Source organism: Mustela putorius, unplaced genomic scaffold (genome assembly GCF_011764305.1).
Source record: "Mustela putorius furo isolate JIRA1106 unplaced genomic scaffold, ASM1176430v1.1 tig00000765_pilon_pilon_pilon, whole genome shotgun sequence".
In the NCBI taxonomy this organism is placed as follows: domain Eukaryota; kingdom Metazoa; phylum Chordata; class Mammalia; order Carnivora; family Mustelidae; genus Mustela; species Mustela putorius.
Window position 1 is genome coordinate 1723438 of NW_025421470.1, and position 23224 is coordinate 1746661.

At 51.6% G+C, this 23224-nt stretch overlaps 1 protein-coding gene and 1 pseudogene across 1 annotated transcript; both read left to right on the top strand.

Moving 5' to 3' along the window:
- The first annotated feature begins 1479 nt into the window (after nt 1-1479).
- Nucleotides 1480-2317, top strand: LOC123393211 (keratin-associated protein 10-3-like). The gene is made up of 3 exons (XM_045084545.1): nt 1480-1732; nt 1829-1998; nt 2150-2317. Exons 1-3 carry the CDS (start codon nt 1480-1482, stop codon nt 2315-2317), a joined length of 591 nt encoding a protein of 196 aa, XP_044940480.1.
- An 11301-nt stretch (nt 2318-13618) lies between these two features.
- LOC123393190 lies at nt 13619-14396 on the top strand (annotated as a pseudogene).
- Nucleotides 14397-23224: the final 8828 nt, after the last annotated feature.

The window sequence follows — 23224 nt, forward strand, 5'->3', positions numbered from 1 at the left end:
ACGGAAACGTCCTCCACCCGGCGGCAGAATCGCCGAACTATGGCCCCGGCCTGGCCCGGAACGCAATCGGACGAAAGAGAGGGCACGGCCGCCCGGCCCTCAGCCCTGGAAGCACAAGCAGGTTCTGCTATATGCAAGATGCCAGACCCCAGAGGCTGCACACTGTCTTTATAGAACATTCTGGAAAAGCCACAAGGGCAGTGACCGAGAGTCGGTGGCCACAAGGGTTTGGGGCAAAGGGAGGGTGTTGCTAGGGTGGGGAGCACGAGGGACCTTCTGCATGGCTTAGGGGCGGTGCGTGGGCGACCGCCGGGACTCGGGGTCCCACCCAGCGCCACCAAGTGCGTTGTCCGTGGAGGGAGGCGGGGAGGACCGGGAGCCGCGGCTTGGCTGTCGGGTCAAGCGGGCGCGTGCCTCTCCCTGAGATGGCGGGACCTGCAATCTGCTTTTGGGCTGATTTTTTCTTTTTTCTCTCGATTATTTTCTATATCTTCCTTCTCTTTGTTCCGGCGTTGACTCTGCTGGACCAGCTGGTCTGGGGATGCTCCCACCAGCGGTGCTCGGCGGCAGTTTTCCAGAACAGCTCTAGCTGGGAAGGGCTGTACCTTCCTCTCTCACCGGGGGCACAGAGGGCCGTGGTCCGGCCCCTCCCCCTCCAACGCTGGAGAGCCGGTCGCACGTCTTTGCTGAGCGGCGGGCCGATGCCAGCCTCTCCGGAGACATCGAGGGTGCTGAGGTCGGGGAGCGAGCACGCCCGTGTGCCGACACGTGCACCGATTTCTGTCCGCCTCCTCCCACGTTTGGTCAGAACCCCACGTCCGCACACCCCTCTGCTCTGAGAAGCGTTCCGGGTCCTGATCCGTCCTTCCGAAGTCTCGTGCGGGGAACACGGGATCCTGAGCGCGTCCTCATTCCTCTGAAGCTCTCCACGTTCCTTCTCGGTCATTCCGGGCTGAGACATGGTGTCCGCCTTCCCGCTCAACCCTGATCGCCGCCACGCAGCTCTCCGTGTTGGGGGCGCCGGCAAGCGGACGCGCACACTGTCCTGGCTCTGCGTCCTGCCTGCTCCCGGGGACTGGGATTCGCAGCCTTTGCCCACGCCCAGCCCCCAACTCGCCCCGCAAACCGGAGCCGAGAGCAGGACGCGGTGGGCAGGCTGTCCGGCCGGGGCTGCAGGACACTAGGTTGTTCCCGTGCTGTTGGCTTAAAGACCCAAACAAAGTCAGGGGCCAACCCCGTCCTCAACCACCACAGGCATTTTACAAGCAGACGCTCTCGTGTACATAAACCGGCGGTAATAAGCACTCCCAGGGCTCAGCCAAAACAGCCACGAGGAAGGGGAAGTCTCACGGAGCCTCTTGCTGGACAACGCACACCTCGGCGGGTATAAAAGCTGACAGACAACCAGCGCCTCACACACACACTCACACACACACTCACACTCACACTCACAGTATCCTCCAGCCCCACCGCCCCACCATGGCCGCATCCACCCTGTCCGTCTGCTCCAGCAACGCCTGCCCCGACTCCTGGAAGGTGGACGACTGCCCAGAGAGCTGCTGCGAGCCCCCCTGCTGTGCCCCCTCCTGCTGTGCCCCCCCCTGCTGTGCCCCCTCCTGCCTGACCTTCATCTGCACCCCTGCGAGCTGCGGGTCCAGCCCCTGCCAGCCAGCCTGCACCAGCTCCTGCCAGCCCTCCTGCTGCAGCTCCTCCCCCTGCCAGGAAGACTGTTGTGTGTCTCTCTGCTGCAAGCCCGTCTGCTGCACCCCTGTCTGTTGCAAGCCCGTCTGCTGCACCCCTGTCTGCTGTGAGGCCTCTCCCTGCTCAGGCTCTTCATGCTGCCAGCAGTCTAGCTGCCAGCCCTCCTGCTGCAGCTCCTCCCCCTGCCAGGAAGACTGCAGCCAGCCCGTCTGTTGCACCTCTGTGTGCTGCAAGCCCGTCTGCTGCACCCCTGTGTGCTGCAAGCCCGTCTGCTGCACCCCTGTCTGTTGTAAGCCCGTCTGCTGCACCCCTGTCTGCTGCAAGCCCGTCTGCTGCACCCCTGTCTGCTGCACCCCTGTCTGCTGCAAGCCAGTCTGTTTGCACCCCTGTGTGCTGCAAGCCCGTCTGCTGCACCCCTGTCTGCTCCGGGCCCTCCTCCTGCTGCCAGCCCAGCCCCCTGCTCCTCGTCCTGCTGCAGACCGTCCTCGTGCATGTCCCTGCTCTGCCGCCCTGTGTGCAGGCCCGCCTGCTGCGTGCCCCGCCTCGGCCCAGAAGTCCTGCTGCTGACGGGGCCCGTCTTCCCAGGGCCAGCTGGGCTCAGGGACCCACCCAGTGACCGTGGTCCTCCCCACCCCCTCAGTCAGGTCCTGACCTGGGTTAGGTGGCTGCCCACACCGAAGACAGAGTCTTCCATGTGTCCACTCTGCTGACCTGACCTTGACCTAATAGCTCCTCAGAACGCAGACCCCACTGCCCCCCAGGGCTCCTGCTCCCAGGAGAGGCCTCGAGCACTTCGGTTTCCCCTGCCCTTCCCTCCCAGTTTCTCGGCACGGGTCCCGTGGCCTCAACTGCTGACCTCTCGGCGCCTGCCAGACACCCCAATAAACTCACTCACCAGCGCATCTGCTTCCTTTCTTCCGACCCTCATGGGGGTGGGGGTGCAGGGGTCTGAGCAGACATTGGTCTCCTCCATCCTGGAACATTTCTAGGAATGAGGGACTGAGAAATCCCACAGGGCAAGGCCCCGGGGTGGGAGGCACACCCTGGCCCAGGAAGGTCAGGGCTCCTGACCCCTGAATGCAGGGCTTCCCAAGGCTGGCCACCTGCACAGGGGTCGTGGTCTGAGAGTTCTCAGCCCCTGGCCCGTTTCCACCCTCGGCCCAGCGGGACAAACCGGCCCCAGACCAGCCGGCCTCGGGGATGCAGGCAGCACAGCCCATACAGGCCTGCGGTCCCCCTGGGTCCTCCCGTGGGCTGTACCTATTTAGCAGAAAAGGTGGTGGCGTGGGGGAGGCACTGCTGCAGTCAAGATGGGGAAACACGGACTTGGATACCTTCCCCCCCAGACCAACTGAGAGCACTAAGACCATGAAGTCAGGCTGTCAGATCCTGGGCCTGAGGTTCACAGAAGAAGCGCGGGGGAGGGGAAGGAGCAAGGTGCATGTCCCAGCACCTCCCAGCCCTCCCACCAGCTGCAGAATGTGTCCAGCGCAGCCCCCATGAAGAAGGGCAAACCCAGTGGAGCGCCGAGCACCCCAAGTTTCACAGATGGCCTTGGGAGTTGGGAGGAGGCCCAGGCAGCCAGGGGTTTGGGCTTGGGGTCAGAGTGCTGGGGGAGAGACCCTGTCCCAGCGGGGTCTCTCTACCCTGAAGCTGCCGCGTGCTCCATTATGTTTCCAATTACATAAGTACGATATATATGATGCATCTGCCGTGATGGGTGCAAGGGGCTTGTCGTTGCATTGGATTTGGTGTCTCTAATAATGAGTGACGTTGAGCATCATTTCCTGTGCTGGTTGGTCACAGAATTTGTGCATCTTCTGTGTCATTCTTGTCCTTTGCTCATTTTTGAATTGTGTTGTTTGGCTTTTTCTTACCGAGTTTTGGGAGTTCTCATGCATTTTAGATATTAATCCCTGATCAGAACATGATTTTCAAATGTTTTCTCCATGTCTTTGAGTTACCTTTTATTCTCCATTGGTATTGTCTTTTGATGAAAAATATTTAGAATTTTCATGAAGTCCAATTTTTGTTTTCGTTTCGTTTTGTTTTGTTGTTGCCTATGCCGCTGGTGTCATATCCAGGAAATCCTCGTGAAATCCGATGTTGCGAAGCTTTCATCCTGTGTTTTCTTCCAAGAGTTTTATAGTGCTAGGTCTTCCATTTATGTTCTGGATCCATTTTGAGTTCATTTTCTGTGTCGTGTGACACAGGGGCCACCTTCATTCTCTTGCACGTGGGTCATCAGTGTTCCCAGCACCATTTGTGGAAAAGACTGTCCTGGGGCACCTCCGGGACTCAGTGGGTGAAGCAACCGCCTGCGGCTCAGGTCGGGATCCTGGAATCCCAGGATGGAGTCCCAGGACGGAGTCCCACATGGGGCTCCCCACTCAGTGGGGGGTCTGCTTCTCCCTCTGACCTCTCCTGTCTCACGCTCTCACTCATTCTTTCTCCCAAATAAATAGAGAAAAAACTTTAGAAGACAAGACAAGACTGTCCTTTCTCAATTGAATGGACTTGGTGTCCTTGTGAAAAGCTGACTTGACCTATAAGGTGAAGGTTTATTCCCGGACTCCGGTCTATTCCATTGGTCTATACGTACCCCGTGTTCACGTCCACACCATCCTACTTTGATTACTGTAGCTTTGTGGTTTCAAACTCAGGAGGTGTGAGTCCTCCAGCTTTGTGTTTTGGGGATTGTTTCAGATATTCAGGGTCCCTTGAGATTCTATATGAGTGTGAGTGGTTTTTATGTTTCTTCTGTGAAAACGTCATTGTGACTGTTTTTTAATTAACATACAATGTACCATTTGCTTCAGGGGTGCAGGTCTGTGAGTCATCAGTCTGACACAGTTCCCGGCTCTCACCATAGCACGGACCGTCCCCAGGGTCCATCGCCAGCCACCCCGTCCCCCACCCACCACCCCTCCAGCAACCCTCAGTTGCTTCCTGAGATGAAGAGTCTCTTAGGGTTTTGTCTCCCTCTCTGGTTTCGTCCTGTTCCATTTTTCCCTCCCTTCCCATGTGATCCTCTGTCTTATTTCTCAAATTCCTCATATCAGAGAGATCATATAGTTTGTCTTTCTCTGACTGACTTACTTCGCTCAGCATAATACCCTCTAGTTCCATCCCCGTCATTGGGATGGACACCGTCACTGTGATTTCAGTAATGATCGCATTACGTCTGTAGATTGCTTTGGGTAGTCTGGACATCGTAACAACCCTGAGCCTTCCCGCCCGTGAACGTGGACTGTCTTTCCATTTATTTATGTCTTCTTGGCCGTCTTTCACCAACCTTTCATAGATTTCGTCGTACAGGACTTCCCCCTCCTTGGCCAGTTCCTTTTATTTTATTCTTTTTGGAAGCAATCATAAATGGAATTATTTTTATAATTTCCTTTGGGGATTGTCCATTGTTTGTGTATAGAAATGCAATGGATTTTTGTGTGTTGACTTTGTCTCCTGCCACTTTTCTGCATTCATTTGCTAGTGCTAACACGCTATATATAAGGTCATGACATCTGTGAACAGGTGTGATTTCACTTCTCCCTTTCCAATCTACACTGCTTCTATTAATTTCATTGTCCAACTGCTCTTGGGAACCTCCAGTACCGGGATGAATAGAAGTGGCTAAAAGGGGCATCCCTGCCCCATTCCTGATGTTAGAGGACAAGCTCCCAGTCATCCCCCTTGAGTACGATCTTTGCTGAGGGGTTTTCACACAAATATTTTATTATGCTGTGGTAGTTCCTGCTTTTCCTAGTCTTGAAAGGGTCTGTGGATAAAAGGACGAGACTGATACAAAGCGAAGGTCCAGCAAAGCTTTATTTCGCGCCAAGCATCGGGAATCAAACTGACCGGCCAGGGCCATCTCTTGCAAAGAGGTGACCCCTCCCAGCCTCACAAAACTAACTTTTATAGAGTAAAGGCCATGTGGTCGAGCCTGGCCATACACAGGTGACCGATTGAATTACAATTCACCCCATGCTAGTCATTTAATTCAGTCTATGACCTTGGCTGGAATCGGCACCTTTGTCTGGCGCCTGATAGGCGGGGCTCACACTCCTTGGCGGGTCATTCGTGTGCTTTCCCTTGATTGGACGTTTCCAGCTGGCCTGGCTCATCCTTGGCGGGTAGGGAGGTCATACGAGCGCTTTTACTGATTGGACGTTTCCAATGGCCGGACACGTCCTTGTATGTGGGCTCCGTTATCAGGGGGCTGATCAGTCATGTTTCACCAGTTCTGTTTCTAAGCACTTTTCTCTTGGGGGGGAAGGGGCAGGTTCAATCTAAGTTTACTGCATGAACAACAAAATGGCTCGCTCTGGCTAAGAAGGCCCTTACAGTCTGTTGAGTGGGTCTCCATGGAAGCGTGCTGAATGTCGGCAAATGCTTTCTCGGTATTGAGGGAGATGAGCCTGCACTGTTCTCTTTATGCTGGTAGCGGGGGTTTCATACTGACCAATGTTCCTAAGTGGAACCATCCTTGAATTCCAGAAATGCGTCCTTAATGGTCGCGGTGTGTAATCTCTTCACTGTGCTGCTGAATTCAGTTTGCTAGTGTTTTGTTGAGATCTTTTGCATGAGTGTTTTGTAAGGGATGTTTGTCTGTGGTTTTATGCCTGGCTTTGTTATCAGGGTAATGTAAGCCTCATAGAATGAATTGGGGAGGGTTCTCCCCTGTTCAATTTTTTTTTTTAAAGCTTATAGTAAACTAGGAATAATTGGAAAACCTGTTAACCTGATAAAAGACATCTGTGAAAAATTTATAGCACACACCATACTTAATTGTAAAAGTCTGAGAGACTTCCTCCAAAGATCAGGAAAAAGGTACAGATGTCCTCTCTCCCTGCCCCTACTCAACACCATACTGAAGTCCTGCCTGTGCAACCAGCAAGAAGAAATCCAAGTCATACACATTGGAAATTAAGATATACAATGGTCTGTATTCACAGAGGATGTCAGTGTCCACCTAGAAAATCCCAAGAATCTACAGAAATCTCCTAGATACACAAGAGAGTTTAGCAAGGTTGAAGTGTGCAAGCCTAAAATAATTAAAATTAATCGCATTTCAATATAATAGCAATAAATCATTAGAATTGAAAAATTTTGTTTAAAGGCGTGATTTGCAACAGAATAAACAATGGAAACTTCGATATAAATCTCAGGGAATAGGTACATAATGAGAACTACACAAATACCGACGAAAGAAAACGTAACCAGACGTGAGTCAATGGGGAGCTGAACCAGGTTCGCAGGTGGGGATATTGTTCTGTCAGTGAGCTCCAGACTCGTCTATAGACTCAAGCCAATCCCCAACCACGTCCCAGTAGCAGTTTTAGTCAGTATGAACAAGCGAATCCTAAAATTATTTGGATAGGAAAGGAGCTCAAATATCCAAACCACTTGAAAATGAAGAACAAAGTTGGAGGACGTCACTAACCAACTTCAAGATTTTCTATAAAGCCACAGTACTCAAGACAATGTGATGGATGGTGGCAAAGGAATAGAAGCAGGCAGATCCAGAAACAGAATAGACACACAGACGCACGCAAATACAGTCAACTGATTTTTGACCAGATCCTTGCAAAGGCAAGTTCAAGAGACAGAAGTGTGCTTGGAACGACTGGACGTCCAAATCCAAAAAAAACCACAAAAGGAGCCTTGACGCATACCTCACACTTAGTGTAAAAACTTCATAAAAACTGATCATAGCCCTAAATGTAAAATGTAAACATTTTAGACTTTTAGAAGCCAACAGCAGAAGAATTGTTGCGACCTTGAGTTGGGCTATAGCCGAGAGCACGATCTGAAGAAGACGAAAAGCGATGAAGAGTTCTCTACCCGTATTGAACCCTTTAGCTCTCCCAGCAACACTGCCAAGACCCTGAATAGCAGAAAATGTTCGCAAGTCGCATCCGAGCCAAGGGCAGCCCACCCTCGCGCCACACGGGCTTGGACTGCGAGCCCCGCACTCCCACGGGGCTTTCCCCAGTAAATCCGTACCCTACTGCGCGCGTGTTTTCTCTCTTCCTGATGATTTTCTTGAGAGCATTTTCTTCTCCAGCTCACTTTATGGTACGAAGACAAGTATGTGTCCATCAACTCCGTGTTATCCTAGAACTTCTGGTCTACAGGAGGCTGTTTGGCAGTTCTGTTTCTGGGGGGCCTACACATCTGTACACACGAATGTTCGACGTGAGGGGCTTGGTGCCCTGACGCCCACCTTCTTCAAGTCCAATGGCGCTCATATCCAACATGCATAAAGAGCTCTCAAAATTCACTGTCAAGAAAAACTTAAAAAAGGAAGGGCCTGAACATTTGAAGAAACAACCAAAAAGACAAGTGGATGGCAAAATACACACATAAAAAGACACCTCACACCATTAGTCGTCAGGGAGGTGCAAAGTAGACCCCACGGAGGTACCCTAACGTTGTCGGGAGCCAGTACAGGAGGCCTACTCTAAGAGCTGTAAGAGACTGAATTTGATTGGCTGTTCATTGAGGTCCACTCACGCGGGAGGTGCATGAGCACTGCATTCTGATTGGTTAACACTGCCTGCCTAAAAAAACGCATGCGCCCGGGGTTAGAGGAGGAGGAAGAAAAAAGCGATTAATAAAAAGGTTCGCTGCTACGTGAGTCTCCGAGTCGTTCTTGCGGGCGGAGGGCGACAAGTGGTGCCGAAACCCGGGAATCTCATCGTGAGAGATGCACGGAGTCGGCGACGATCAGGTAAAGAGTGCACCTATTTCTGTCTAGTGATAGGGAAAGTTCCTCAAGTCGAGGACGAGCGTAGTAAAGCTTTCCGGTATGGGAAACGAGATGGCCACACAGAAAATGCTGGGGCCGCTTTCTGACATGCTTAAGCAATTGGTACTCCTTTAAAAAATAAAACAGCTCGTTTGTTTTTGACAGAAGTGGGACAAATGGCTCCCTGATTTTTGGAGGAAGGGGTATTAAACATCCCTCAGTGGGAGCATTTAGGAGAAGACCTTAGACGCGATCCGCGCGCTACGCCGGGAACCCTGGCCGTTTGGTCTTTAGTGAAAGTTTGTTTGCAATCCCCGCGAGAGCCCATACGCCAGGCGGTGCAACTGGGAGGGGAGATCTTAGAACAAATGAAAGAGGAATTTTGTAAAGGCTCCTTGAAGGACACTAGCTCTGAGAGTGAAAGCTCAAACGGACACTCAGACAGTGAGGGATCTAGCTCGAGCGATGATGAAAGGAGCAGAGGAGGGAAATCGCCCAAAAGCCAAAATGTGAGCAAGATGCAAAAGGAGCTTGCAAAAAAGGAGGAAAAGCTAAAGAAGGCTATGGCGCAGCTCAAAATGTAGGGGGAAGTTATGGCGCAGCTGAAATTAAAAGCGGAAGAAGGAGCTATGGCGCAGTTACAAACAGAGACGGAAGTGGTAGATAACTTAGATCCTGTGCCCACGCGCCCAGCCCCAACAGCGCCACCTTACCAGGGGCCTCCTCCGTATAAACCTTGCTGCACCAAGGCCTGCTATTGTGCGAGCTGCACCGCACGAGTGGCTGCCACAGTAGCCTCTCAGGAGTTTGGGGGGGAACAGGATTCTCATTCAGTCCTAAAATCCCCACTTACTCTAACTCCACCTTTTTTGGCTATAATTATACCTACCAAGACCCGGCGCAAGGCGCGTCAGCTCACCTTCTAGATAGGTGGCTGCTCTGCAACGCTGCACAGGCATGTACAGGCTTGGAAAGCCTTCACTTTATTAATGGGTCTACATGGCGTAACTGTACGTACAACTATCACGTAGGCTCTCGATTTGAAACAAATGTTACTTGCAATTGCACCTCAGCTAAGCACATAAGTTGCTCACCAATGCCCGTCTGTGTTAGAGCTCCCCCTTTCTCTTCATAGTTTTTAATGCTTCTACTATTAACAAGTCATCTAGTCTCTCTTGTGAGTCCCAGAATTGTCTGCTATCAGAATGTTGGAACGCCATGGTGGGAGACTCGGCAGTAATAGCCAAGATACCGACGTATATCCCGATGCCAGTACAGGTGAACCCCGACAACCTGCCGGTGCTGCTTCGACATACACGAGACTTTGGAATAACAGCAGCCATTATTGCAGCTATCGCAGCATCCGCTGCCGCTGCTACTGCTGCTGCCGCGGTAGCGTTGACAACCTTGGTACAGACAGCAGCTGCGCTCAACAACGTCACAGGAATGGTCGCTGAAGCATTGGCTACGCAAGAACAAATTAACGGACATTTGCATGCTGGGATCCTTATTGTAAATCAAAGTGTTGATCTTGTACAGGAACAACTTGATATCCTAGAGTCAATTGTGTCGATAGGATGGCATACATAATATGGCCGGACTTTGTAGCACCCCTATAGCTCCTAACAACTTATCCCTAGCAGCTAACCTCTCTAGACAGTTAGGAAATATGCTTAATGGCACCTGGACCCGTCAATTTCAAAATTTAACTAGGCAATTACGAGCTCAAATTATATCCATAAATTCTACCAAAGTAACTATTGCACCTGTTAGTGAGTGGAAAAAAAATGTTACAGCAATCTGTTTCGTTCCTCAAACAGTGGGCTGGACTTGGTGCCATGGCTGTTCTCTTAATCACAGCTAACATACTAATGTTACGTTGGGGTGTGTGGCCGTGTCCGTCACAATCAACGACAATAACACCTCATGGTTCAAGCCATGATGGCTCCTGAGGCTGGTACTTCCCCCCAGATATGGCTAAGCATGCTAGATCGGTAGTCAAAGACGGGTAAGACTGATCCCACAGCATAGCAACCTAAGACAGGGGCTCTTCGACCAGGGAGAGTACCCGATGACGGGTAAGCATGTGTGCTGAGGATTGGCAACCTAAGACAGGCACAATCTCAGCCATTATAAATAAATAAAAAAGGGGGAGATGTCGGGAGCCAGTACAGGAGGCCTACTCTAAGAGCTGTAAGGGACTGAATATGATTGACTGTTCATTTAGGTCCACTCACGCGGGAGGTGCATGAGCACTGCATTCTGATTGGTTAACACTGCCTGTATAAAAACGCATGCGCCCGGAGTTAGAGAGGAGGAGGGAGAAAAAGTGATTAATGCAAAAGGTTTGCCGCTAGGTGAGACTCCGAGTCTTTCAACGACTGGGCGTCCAAATCCAAAAAAAACCAAAAAGGAGCCTTGACCCATACCTCACACTTAGTGTAAAAACTTCATAAAAACTGATCATAGCCCTAAATGTAAAATGTAAACATTTTAGACTTTAGAAGCCAACAGCAGAAGAATTGTTGCGACCTTGAGTTGGGCTATATCCGAGAGCACGATCTGAAGAAGACGAAAAGCGATGAAGAGGTCTCTATCCGTATTGAACCCTTTTGCTCTCCCAGCAACACTGCCAAGACCCTGAATAGCAGAAAATGTTCGCAAGTCGCATCCGAGCCAAGGGCAGCCCACCCTCGCGCCACACGGGTTTGGACAGCGAGCCCGCACTCCCACGGGGCTTTCCCCAGTAAATCCGTACCCTACTGCGTGCGTGTTTTCTCTTCCTGATGATTTTCTTGAGAGCATTTTCTTCTCCAGCTCACTTTATGGTAAGAAGACAAGTATGTGTCCATCAACTCCGTGTTATCCTAGAACTTCTGGTCGACAGGAGGCTGTTGGCAGTTCTGTTTCTGGGGGGCCTACACATCTGTACACACGAATGTTCGACGTGAGGGGCTTGGTGCCCTGACGCCCACCTTCTTCAAGTCCAATGGCGCTCATATCCAACATGCATAAAGAGCTCTCAAAATTCACTGTCAAGAAAACCTTAAAAAAAGGAAGGGCCTGAACATTTGAAGAAACACCAAAAAGACAAGTGGATGGCAAATACACACATAAAAAGACACCTCACACCATTAGTCGTCAGGGAGGTGCAAAGTAGACCCCACGGAGGTACCCTAACGTGCCTCTGAGGATGGCCAAGACGGCAAAGCTCAGCCAGGGGTAGCCGGCCGGGGCGTGGAGGAGAGAGGAGCTCCAGCAGCGCTGGGGGAAACATAGCGTCATTCGGGCACTTCGGAAAGCTTGGCAAGAAAGCGCCTTCAAGAGTCTCAACCCAGCATTAGTCATCAGGGGACACAAATTAAACTGCAGTAAGACACCGCACACACTTGTTAGAATGGCCAATATGGAACCAAAAAAATGCAACTTCGAGGTCTGGCAAGGACACAGGGCCACGCGAGCCCCTGTACGCTGCTGGAGGGAGCGCAGCACGGCATGGACACTTGGCAAAATCGTTTGGCAGTTTCTGATCACGTTGCACGTGCCCTGAGCCCATGACCCTGCGAGGCCACCCCTGCACGTGTGCCCTGGAGAAACAAAAATCCGCTGCCGGGCAAAGACCGGTACTTGATGCTGCGGCCGGCCGCTTTCTTCGCTCGGAACCCTCCAAAACAGAACGCGACGGAAACGTCCTCCACCCGGCGGCAGAATCGCCGAACTATGGCCCCGGCCTGGCCCGGAACGCAATCGGACGAAAGAGAGGGCACGGCCGCCCGGCCCTCAGCCCTGGAAGCACAAGCAGGTTCTGCTATATGCAAGATGCCAGACCCCAGAGGGCTGCACACTGTCTTTATAGAACATTCTGGAAAAGCCCACAAGGGCAGTGACCGAGAGTCGGTGGCCACAAGGGTTTGGGGCAAAGGGAGGTGTTGCTAGGGTGGGGAGCACGAGGGACCTTCTGCATGGCTTAGGGGCGGTGCGTGGGCGACCGCCGGGACTCGGGGGTCCCACCCAGCGCCACCAAGTGCGTTGTCCGTGGAGGGAGGCGGGGAGGACCGGGAGCCGCGGCTTGGCTGTCGGGTCAAGCGGGCGCGTGCCTCTCCCTGAGATGGCGGGACCTGCAATCTGCTTTGGGCTGATTTTCTTTTTCTCTCGATTATTTTCTATATCTTCCTTCTCTTTGTTCCGGCGTTGACTCTGCTGGACCAGCTGGTCTGGGGATGCTCCCACCAGCGGTGCTCGGCGGCAGTTTTTCCAGAACAGCTCTAGCTGGGAAGGGCTGTACCTTCCTCTCACCGGGGGCACAGAGGCCGTGGTCCGGCCCCTCCCCCTCCAAACGCTGGAGAGCCGGTCGCACGTCTTTGCTGAGCGGCGGGGCCGATGCCAGCCTCTCCGGAGACATCGAGGGTGCTGAGGTCGGGGAGCGAGCACGCCCGTGTGCCGACACGTGCACCGATTTCTGTCCGCCTCCTCCCACGTTTGGTCAGAACCCCACGTCCGCACACCCCTCTGCTCTGAGAAGCGTTCCGGGTCCTGATCCGTCCTTCCGAAGTCTCGTGCGGGGAACACGGGATCCTGAGCGCGTCCTCATTCCTCTGAAGCTCTCCACGTTTCCTTCTCGGTCATTCCGGGCTGAGACATGGTGTCCGCCTTCCCGCTCAACCCTGATCGCCGCCACGCAGCTCTCCGTGTTTGGGGGCGCCGGCAGCGGACGCGCACACTGTCCTGGCTCTGCGTCCTGCCTGCTCCCGGGACTGGGATTCGCAGCCTTTGCCCACGCCCAGCCCCCAACTCGCCCCGCAAAACCGGAGCCGAGAGCAGGACGCGGTGGGCAGGCTGTCCGGCCGGGGCTGCAGGACACTAGGTTGTTCCCGTGCTGTTTGGCTTAAAGACCCAAACAAAAGTCAGGGGCCAACCCCGTCCTCAACCACCACAGGCATTTTACAAGCAGACGCTCTCGTGTACAAAAACCGGCGGTAATAAGCACTCCCAGGGCTCAGCCAAAACAGCCACGAGGAAGGGGAAGTCTCACGGAGCCTCTTGCTGGACAACGCACACCTCGGCGGGGTATAAAAGCTGACAGACAACCAGCGCCTCACACACACACACTCACACACACACTCACACTCACACTCACAGCATCCTCCAGCCCCACCGCCCCCCACCATGGCCGCATCCACCCTGTCCGTCTGCTCCAGCAACGCCTGCCCCGACTCCTGGCAGGTGGAACGACTGCCCAGAGAGCTGCTGCGAGCCCCCCTGCTGTGCCCCCTCCTGCTGTGCCCCCCCCTGCTGTGCCCCCTCCTGCCTGACCTTCATCTGCACCCCTGCGAGCTGCGGGTCCAGCCCCTGCCAGCCAGCCTGCACCAGCTCCTGCCAGCCCTCCTGCTGCAGCTCCTCCCCCCTGCCAGGAAGACTGTTGTGTGTCTCTCTGCTGCAAGCCCGTCTGCTGCACCCCTGTCTGTTGCAAGCCCGTCTGCTGCACCCCTGTCTGCTGTGAGGCCTCTCCCTGCTCAGGCTCTTCATGCTGCCAGCAGTCTAGCTGCCAGCCCTCCTGCTGCAGCTCCTCCCCCTGCCAGGAAGACTGCAGCCAGCCCGTCTGTTGCACCTCTGTGTGCTGCAAGCCCGTCTGCTGCACCCCTGTGTGCTGCAAGCCCGTCTGCTGCACCCCTGTCTGTTGTTGTAAGCCCGTCTGCTGCCACCCCTGTCTGCTGCAAGCCCGTCTGCTGCACCCCTGTCTGCTGCAAGCCAGTCTGTTGCACCCCCTGTGTGCTGCAAGCCCGTCTGCTGCACCCCTGTCTGCTCCGGGCCCTCCTCCTGCTGCCAGCCCAGCCCCTGCTCCTCGTCCTGCTGCAGACCGTCCTCGTGCATGTCCCTGCTCTGCCGCCCTGTGTGCAGGCCCGCCTGCTGCGTGCCCGCCTCGGCCCAGAAGTCCTGCTGCTGACGGGGGGCCCGTCTTCCCAGGGGCCAGCTGGGCTCAGGACCCACCCAGTGACCGTGGTCCTCCCCACCCCCTCAGTCAGGTCCTGACCTGGGTTAGGTGGCTGCCCCACACCGAAGACAGAGTCTTCCATGTGTCCACTCTGCTGACCTGACCTTGACCTAATAGCTCCTCAGAACGCAGACCCCACTGCCCCCCAGGGCTCCTGCTCCCAGGAGAGGCCTCGAGCACTTCGGTTTCCCCTGCCCTTCCCTCCCAGTTTCTCGGCACGGGTCCCGTGGCCTCAACTGCTGACCTCTCGGGCGCCTGCCAGACACCCCAATAAACTCACTCACCAGCGCATCTGCTTCCTTTCTTCCGACCCTCATGGGGGGGTGGGGGTGCAGGGGTCTGAGCAGACATTGGTCTCCTCCATCCTGGAACATTTTTCTAGGAATGAGGGACTGAGAAATCCCACAGGGCAAGGCCCCGGGGTGTGGGAGGCACACCCTGGCCCAGGAAGGTCAGGGGCTCCTGACCCCTGAATGCAGGGCTTCCCAAGGCTGGCCACCTGCACAGGGGTCGTGGTCTGAGAGTTTCTCAGCCCCTGGCCCCGTTTCCACCCTCGGCCCAGCGGGACAAACCGGCCCCAGACCAGCCGGCCTCGGGGATGCAGGCAGCACAGCCCATACAGGCCTGCGGTCCCCCTGGGTCCTCCCGTGGGCTGTACCTATTTAGCAGAAAGGTGGTGGCGTGGGGGAGGCACTGCTGCAGTCAAGATGGGGAAACACGGACTTGGATACCTTCCCCCCCAGACCAACTGAGAGCACTAAGACCATGAAGTCAGGCTGTCAGATCCTGGGCCTGAGGTTCACAGAAGAAGCGCGGGGGAGGGGAAGGAGCAAGGTGCATGTCCCCAGCACCTCCCAGCCCTCCCACCAGCTGCAGAATGTGTCCAGCGCAGCCCCCATGAAGAAGGGCAAACCCAGTGGAGCGCCGAGCACCCCAAGTTTCACAGATGGCCTTGGGAGTTGGGAGGAGGCCCAGGCAGCCAGGGGTTGGGCTTGGGGTCAGAGTGCTGGGGGAGAGACCCTGTCCCAGCGGGTCTCTCTACCCTGAAGCTGCCGCGTGCTCCATTATGTTTTCCAATTACATAAGTACGATATATATGATGCATCTGCCGTGATGGGTGCAAGGGGGGCTTGTCGTTGCATTGGATTTGGTGTCTCTAATAATGAGTGACGTTGAGCATCATTTCCTGTGCTGGTTGGTCACAGAATTTGTGCATCTTCTGTGTCATTCTTGTCCTTTGCTCATTTTTGAATTGTGTTGTTTGGCTTTTTCTTACCGAGTTTTGGGAGTTCTCATGCATTTTAGATATTAATCCCTGATCAGAACATGATTTTCAAATGTTTTCTCCATGTCTTTGAGTTACCTTTTATTCTCCATTGGTATTGTCTTTTGATGAAAAATATTTAGAATTTTCATGAAGTCCAATTTTTGTTTCGTTTCGTTTTGTTTTGTTGTTGCCTATGCCGCTGGTGTCATATCCAGGAAATCCTCGTGAAATCCGATGTTGCGAAGCTTTCATCCGTGTGTTTTCTTCCAAGAGTTTTATAGTGCTAGGTCTTCCATTTATGTTCTGGATCCATTTTGAGTTCATTTTCTGTGTCGTGTGACACAGGGGCCACCTTCATTCTCTTGCACGTGGGTCATCAGTGTTCCCAGCACCATTTGTGGAAAAGACTGTCCTGGGGCACCTCCGGGACTCAGTGGGTGAAGCAACCGCCTGCGGCTCAGGTCGGGATCCTGGAATCCCAGGATGGAGTCCCAGGACGGAGTCCCACATGGGGCTCCCCACTCAGTGGGGGGTCTGCTTCTCCCTCTGACCTCTCCTGTCTCACGCTCTCACTCATTCTTTCTCCCAAATAAATAGAGAAAAAACTTTAGAAGACAAGACAAGACTGTCCTTTCTCAATTGAATGGACTTGGTGTCCTTGTGAAAGCTGACTTGACCTATAAGGTGAAGGTTTATTCCCGGACTCCGGTCTATTCCATTGGTCTATACGTACCCCGTGTTCACGTCCACACCATCCTACTTTGATTACTGTAGCTTTGTGGTTTCAAACTCAGGAGGTGTGAGTCCTCCAGCTTTGTGTTTTGGGGATTGTTTTCAGATATTCAGGGTCCCTTGAGATTCTATATGAGTGTGAGTGGTTTTATGTTTCTGTGAAAACGTCATTGTGACTGTTTTTAATTAACATACAATGTACCATTTGCTTCAGGGGTGCAGGTCTGTGAGTCATCAGTCTGACACAGTTCCCGGCTCTCACCATAGCACGGACCGTCCCCAGGGTCCATCGCCAGCCACCCCGTCCCCCACCCACCACCCCTCCAGCAACCCTCAGTTGCTTCCTGAGATGAAGAGTCTCTTAGGGTTTGTCTCCCTCTCTGGTTTCGTCCTGTTCCATTTTTTCCCTCCCTTCCCATGTGATCCTCTGTCTTATTTCTCAAATTCCTCATATCAGAGAGATCATATAGTTGTCTTTCTCTGACTGACTTACTTCGCTCAGCATAATACCCTCTAGTTCCATCCCCGTCATTGGGATGGACACCGTCACTGTGATTTCAGTAATGATCGCATTACGTCTGTAGATTGCTTTGGGTAGTCTGGACATCGTAACAACCCTGAGCCTTCCCGCCCGTGAACGTGGACTGTCTTTCCATTTATTTATGTCTTCTTGGCCGTCTTTCACCAACCTTTCATAGATTTCGTCGTACAGGACTTCCCCCTCCTTGGCCAGTTCCTTTTATTTTATTCTTTTTGGAAGCAATCATAAATGGAATTATTTTTATAATTTCCTTTGGGGATTGTCCATTGTTTGTGTATAGAAATGCAATGGATTTTTGTGTGTGTTGACTTTGTCTCCTGCCACTTTTCTGCATTCATTTGCTAGTGCTAACACGCTATATATAAGGTCATGACATCTGTGAACAGGTGTGATTTCACTTCTCCCTTTCCAATCTACACTGCTTCTATTAATTTCATTGTCCAACTGCTCTTGGGAACCTCCAGTACCGGGATGAATAGAAGTGGCTAAAAGGGCATCCCTGCCCCATTCCTGATGTTAGAGGACAAGCTCCCAGTCATCCCCCTTGAGTACGATCTTTGCTGAGGGGTTTTCACACAAATATTTTATTATGCTGTGGTAGTTCCTGCTTTTTCCTAGTCTTGAAAGGGTCTGTGGATAAAAGGACGAGACTGATACAAAGCGAAGGTCCAGCAAAGCTTTATTTCGCGCCAAGCATCGGGAATCAAACTGACCGGCCAGGGCCATCTCTTGCAAAGAGGTGACCCCTCCCAGCCTCACAAACTAACTTTTATAGAGTAAAGGCCATGTGGTCGAGCCTGGCCATACACAGGTGACCGATTGAATTACAATTCACCCCATGCTAGTCATTTAATTCAGTCTATGACCTTGGCTGGAATCGGCACCTTTGTCTGGCGCCTGATAGGCGGGGCTCACACTCCTTGGCGGGTCATTCGTGTGCTTTCCCTTGATTGGACGTTTCCAGCTGGCCTGGCTCATCCTTGGCGGGTAGGGAGGTCATACGAGCGCTTTTACTGATTGGACGTTTCCAATGGCCGGACACGTCCTTGTATGTGTGGCTCCGTTATCAGGGGGCTGATCAGTCATGTTTCACCAGTTCTGTTTCTAAGCACTTTTCTCTTGGGGGGAAGGGGCAGGTTCAATCTAAGTTTACTGCATGAACAACAAAATGGCTCGCTCTGGCTAAGAAGGCCCTTACAGTCTGTTGAGTGGGTCTCCATGGAAGCGTGCTGAATGTCGGCAAATGCTTTCTCGGTATTGAGGGAGATGAGCCTGCACTGTTCTCTTTATGCTGGTAGCGGGGGTTTCATACTGACCAATGTTCCTAAGTGGAACCATCCTTGAATTCCAGAAATTGCGTCCTTAATGGTCGCGCGGTGTGTAATCTCTTCACTGTGCTGCTGAATTCAGTTGCTAGTGTTTTTGTTGAGATCTTTTGCATGAGTGTTTGTAAGGGATGTTTGTCTGTGGTTTTATGCCTGGCTTTGTTATCAGGGTAATGTAAGCCTCATAGAATGAATTGGGGAGGGTTCTCCCCTGTTCAATTTTTTTTTTTTAAAGCTTATAGTAAACTAGGAATAATTGGAAAACCTGTTAACCTGATAAAAGACATCTGTGAAAAATTTATAGCACACACCATACTTAATTGTAAAAGTCTGAGAGACTTCCTCCAAAGATCAGGAAAAAGGTACAGATGTCCTCTCTCCCTGCCCCTACTCAACACCATACTGAAGTCCTGCCTGTGCAACCAGCAAGAAGAAATCCAAGTCATACACATTGGAAATTAAGATATACAATGGTCTGTATTCACAGAGGATGTCAGTGTCCACCTAGAAAATCCCAAGAATCTACAGAAATCTCCTAGATACACAAGAGAGTTTTAGCAAGGTTGAAGTGTGCAAGCCTAAAATAATTAAAATTAATCGCATTTCAATATAATAGCAATAAATCATTAGAATTGGAAAAATTTTGTTTTAAAGGCGTGATTTGCAACAGAATAAACAATGGAAACTTCGATATAAATCTCAGGGAATAGGTACATAATGAGAACTACACAAATACCGACGAAAGAAACGTAACCAGACGTGAGTCAATGGGGAGCTGAAACCAGGTTCGCAGGTGGGGATATTGTTCTGTCAGTGAGCTCCAGACTCGTCTATAGACTCAAGCCAATCCCCCACCACGTCCCAGTAGCAGTTTTAGTCAGTATGAACAAGCGAATCCTAAAATTATTTGGATAGGAAAGGAGCTCAAATATCCAAACCACTTGAAAATGAAGAAACAAAGTTGGAGGACGTCACTAACCAACTTCAAGATTTTCTATAAAGCCACAGTACTCAAGACAATGTGATGGTGGCAAAGGAATAGAAGCAGGCAGATCCAGAAACAGAATAGACACACAGACGCACGCAAATACAGTCAACTGATTTTTGACCAGATCCTTGCAAAGGCAAGTTCAAGAGACAGAAGTGTGCTTGGAACGACTGGACGTCCAAATCCAAAAAACCACAAAGGAGCCTTGACGCATACCTCACACTTAGTGTAAAAACTTCATAAAAACTGATCATAGCCCTAAATGTAAAATGTAAACATTTTAGACTTTTAGAAGCCAACAGCAGAAGAATTGTTGCGACCTTGAGTTGGGCTATAGCCGAGAGCACGATCTGAAGAAGACGAAAAGCGATGAAGAGTTCTCTACCCGTATTGAACCCTTTAGCTCTCCCAGCAACACTGCCAAGACCCTGAATAGCAGAAAATGTTCGCAAGTCGCATCCGAGCCAAGGGCAGCCCACCCTCGCGCCACACGGGCTTGGACTGCGAGCCCGCACTCCCACGGGGCTTTCCCCAGTAAATCCGTACCCTACTGCGCGCGTGTTTTCTCTTCCTGATGATTTTCTTGAGAGCATTTTCTTCTCCAGCTCACTTTATGGTACGAAGACAAGTATGTGTCCATCAACTCCGTGTTATCCTAGAACTTCTGGTCTACAGGAGGCTGTTGGCAGTTCTGTTTCTGGGGGGCCTACACATCTGTACACACGAATGTTCGACGTGAGGGGCTTGGTGCCCTGACGCCCACCTTCTTCAAGTCCAATGGCGCTCATATCCAACATGCATAAAGAGCTCTCAAAATTCACTGTCAAGAAAACCTTAAAAAAGGAAGGGCCTGAACATTTGAAGAAACACCAAAAAGACAAGTGGATGGCAAATACACACATAAAAAGACACCTCACACCATTAGTCGTCAGGGAGGTGCAAAGTAGACCCCACGGAGGTACCCTAACGTTGTCGGGAGCCAGTACAGGAGGCCTACTCTAAGAGCTGTAAGAGACTGAATTTGATTGGCTGTTCATTGAGGTCCACTCACGCGGGAGGTGCATGAGCACTGCATTCTGATTGGTTAACACTGCCTGCCTAAAAACGCATGCGCCCGGGGTTAGAGGAGGAGGAAGAAAAAAGCGATTAATAAAAAGGTTCGCTGCTACGTGAGTCTCCGAGTCGTTCTTGCGGGCGGAGGGCGACAAGTGGTGCCGAAACCCGGGAATCTCATCGTGAGAGATGCACGGAGTCGGCGACGATCAGGTAAAGAGTGCACCTATTTCTGTCTAGTGATAGGGAAAGTTCCTCAAGTCGAGGACGAGCGTAGTAAAGCTTTCCGGTATGGGAAACGAGATGGCCACACAGAAAATGCTGGGGCCGCTTTCTGACATGCTTAAGCAATTGGTACTCCTTTAAAAAATAAAACAGCTCGTTTGTTTTTGACAGAAGTGGGACAAATGGCTCCCTGGTTTTTGGAGGAAGGGGTATTAAACATCCCTCAGTGGGAGCATTTAGGAGAAGACCTTAGACGCGATCCGCGCGCTACGCCGGGAACCCTGGCCGTTTGGTCTTTAGTGAAAGTTTGTTTGCAATCCCCGCGAGAGCCCATACGCCAGGCCGGGCGGTGCAACTGGGAGGGGAGATCTTAGAACAAATGAAAGAGGAATTTTGTAAAGGCTCCTTGAAGGACACTAGCTCTGAGAGTGAAAGCTCAAACGGACACTCAGACAGTGAGGGATCTAGCTCGAGCGATGATGAAAGGAGCAGAGAGGGAAATCGCCCAAAAGCCAAAATGTGAGCAAGATGCAAAAGGAGCTTGCAAAAAAAGGAGGAAAAGCTAAAGAAGGCTATGGCGCAGCTCAAAATGTAGGGGGAAGTTATGGCGCAGCTGAAATTAAAAGCGGAAGAAAGGAGCTATGGCGCAGTTACAAACAGAGACGGAAGTGGTAGATAACTTAGATCCTGTGCCCACGCGCCCAGCCCCAACAGCGCCACCTTACCAGGGGCCTCCTCCGTATAAACCTTGCTGCACCAAGGCCTGCTATTGTGCGAGCTGCACCGCACGAGTGGCTGCCACAGTAGCCTCTCAGGAGTTTGGGGGGGGAACAGGATTCTCATTCAGTCCTAAAATCCCCACTTACTCTAACTCCACCTTTTTTGGCTATAATTATACCTACCAAGACCCGGCGCAAGGCGCGTCAGCTCACCTTCTAGATAGGTGGCTGCTCTGCAACGCTGCACAGGCATGTACAGGCTTGGAAAGCCTTCACTTTATTAATGGGTCTACATGGCGTAACTGTACGTACAACTATCACGTAGGCTCTCGATTTGAAACAAATGTTACTTGCAATTGCACCTCAGCTAAGCACATAAGTTGCTCACCTATGCCCGTCTGTGTTAGAGCTCCCTTTCTCTTCATAGTTTTTAATGCTTCTACTATTAACAAGTCATCTAGTCTCTCTTGTGAGTCCCAGAATTGTCTGCTATCAGAATGTTGGAACGCCATGGTGGGAGACTCGGCAGTAATAGCCAAGATACCGACGTATATCCCGATGCCAGTACAGGTGAACCCCGACAACCTGCCGGTGCTGCTTCGACATACACGAGACTTTGGAATAACAGCAGCCATTATTGCAGCTATCGCAGCATCCGCTGCCGCTGCTACTGCTGCCGCCCCGCGGTAGCGTTGACAACCTCGGTACAGACAGCAGCTGCGCTCAACAACGTCACAGGAATGGTCGCTGAAGCATTGGCTACGCAAGAACAAATTAACGGACATTTGCATGCTGGGATCCTTATTGTAAATCAAAGTGTTGATCTTGTACAGGAACAACTTGATATCCTAGAGTCAATTGTGTCGATAGGATGCATACATAATATGGCCGGACTTTGTAGCACCCCTATAGCTCCTAACAACTTATCCCTAGCAGCTAACCTCTCTAGACAGTTAGGAAAATATGCTTAATGGCACCTGGACCCGTCAATTTCAAAATTTAACTAGGCAATTACGAGCTCAAATTATATCCATAAATTCTACCAAAGTAACTATTGCACCTGTTAGTGAGTGGAAAAAAAAAATGTTACAGCAATCTGTTTCGTTCCTCAAACAGTGGGCTGGACTTGGTGCCATGGCTGTTCTCTTAATCACAGCTAACATACTAATGTTACGTTGGGTGTGTGGCCGTGTCCGTCACAATCAACGACAATAACACCTCATGGTTCAAGCCATGATGGCTCCTGAGGCTGGTACTTCCCCCCAGATATGGCTAAGCATGCTAGATCGGTAGTCAAAGACGGGTAAGACTGATCCCACAGCATAGCAACCTAAGACACGGGGCTCTTCGACCAGGGAGAGTACCCGATGACGGGTAAGCATGTGTGCTGAGGATTGGCAACCTAAGACAGGCACAATCTCAGCCATTATAAATAAATAAAAAAGGGGGAGATGTCGGGAGCCAGTACAGGAGGCCTACTCTAAGAGCTGTAAGGGACTGAATATGATTGACTGTTCATTTAGGTCCACTCACGCGGGAGGTGCATGAGCACTGCATTCTGATTGGTTAACACTGCCTGTATAAAAACGCATGCGCCCGGAGTTAGAGAGGAGGAGGGGAGAAAAGTGATTAATGCAAAAGGTTTGCCGCTAGGTGAGACTCCGAGTCTTTCAACGACTGGGCGTCCAAATCCAAAAAACCAAAAAGGAGCCTTGACCCATACCTCACACTTAGTGTAAAAACTTCATAAAAACTGATCATAGCCCTAAATGGAAAATGTAAACATTTTAGACTTTAGAAGCCAACAGCAGAAGAATTGTTGCGACCTTGAGTTGGGCTATATCCGAGAGCACGATCTGAAGAAGATGAAAAGCGATGAAGAGTTCTCTATCCGTATTGAACCCTTTTGCTCTCCCAGCAACACTGCCAA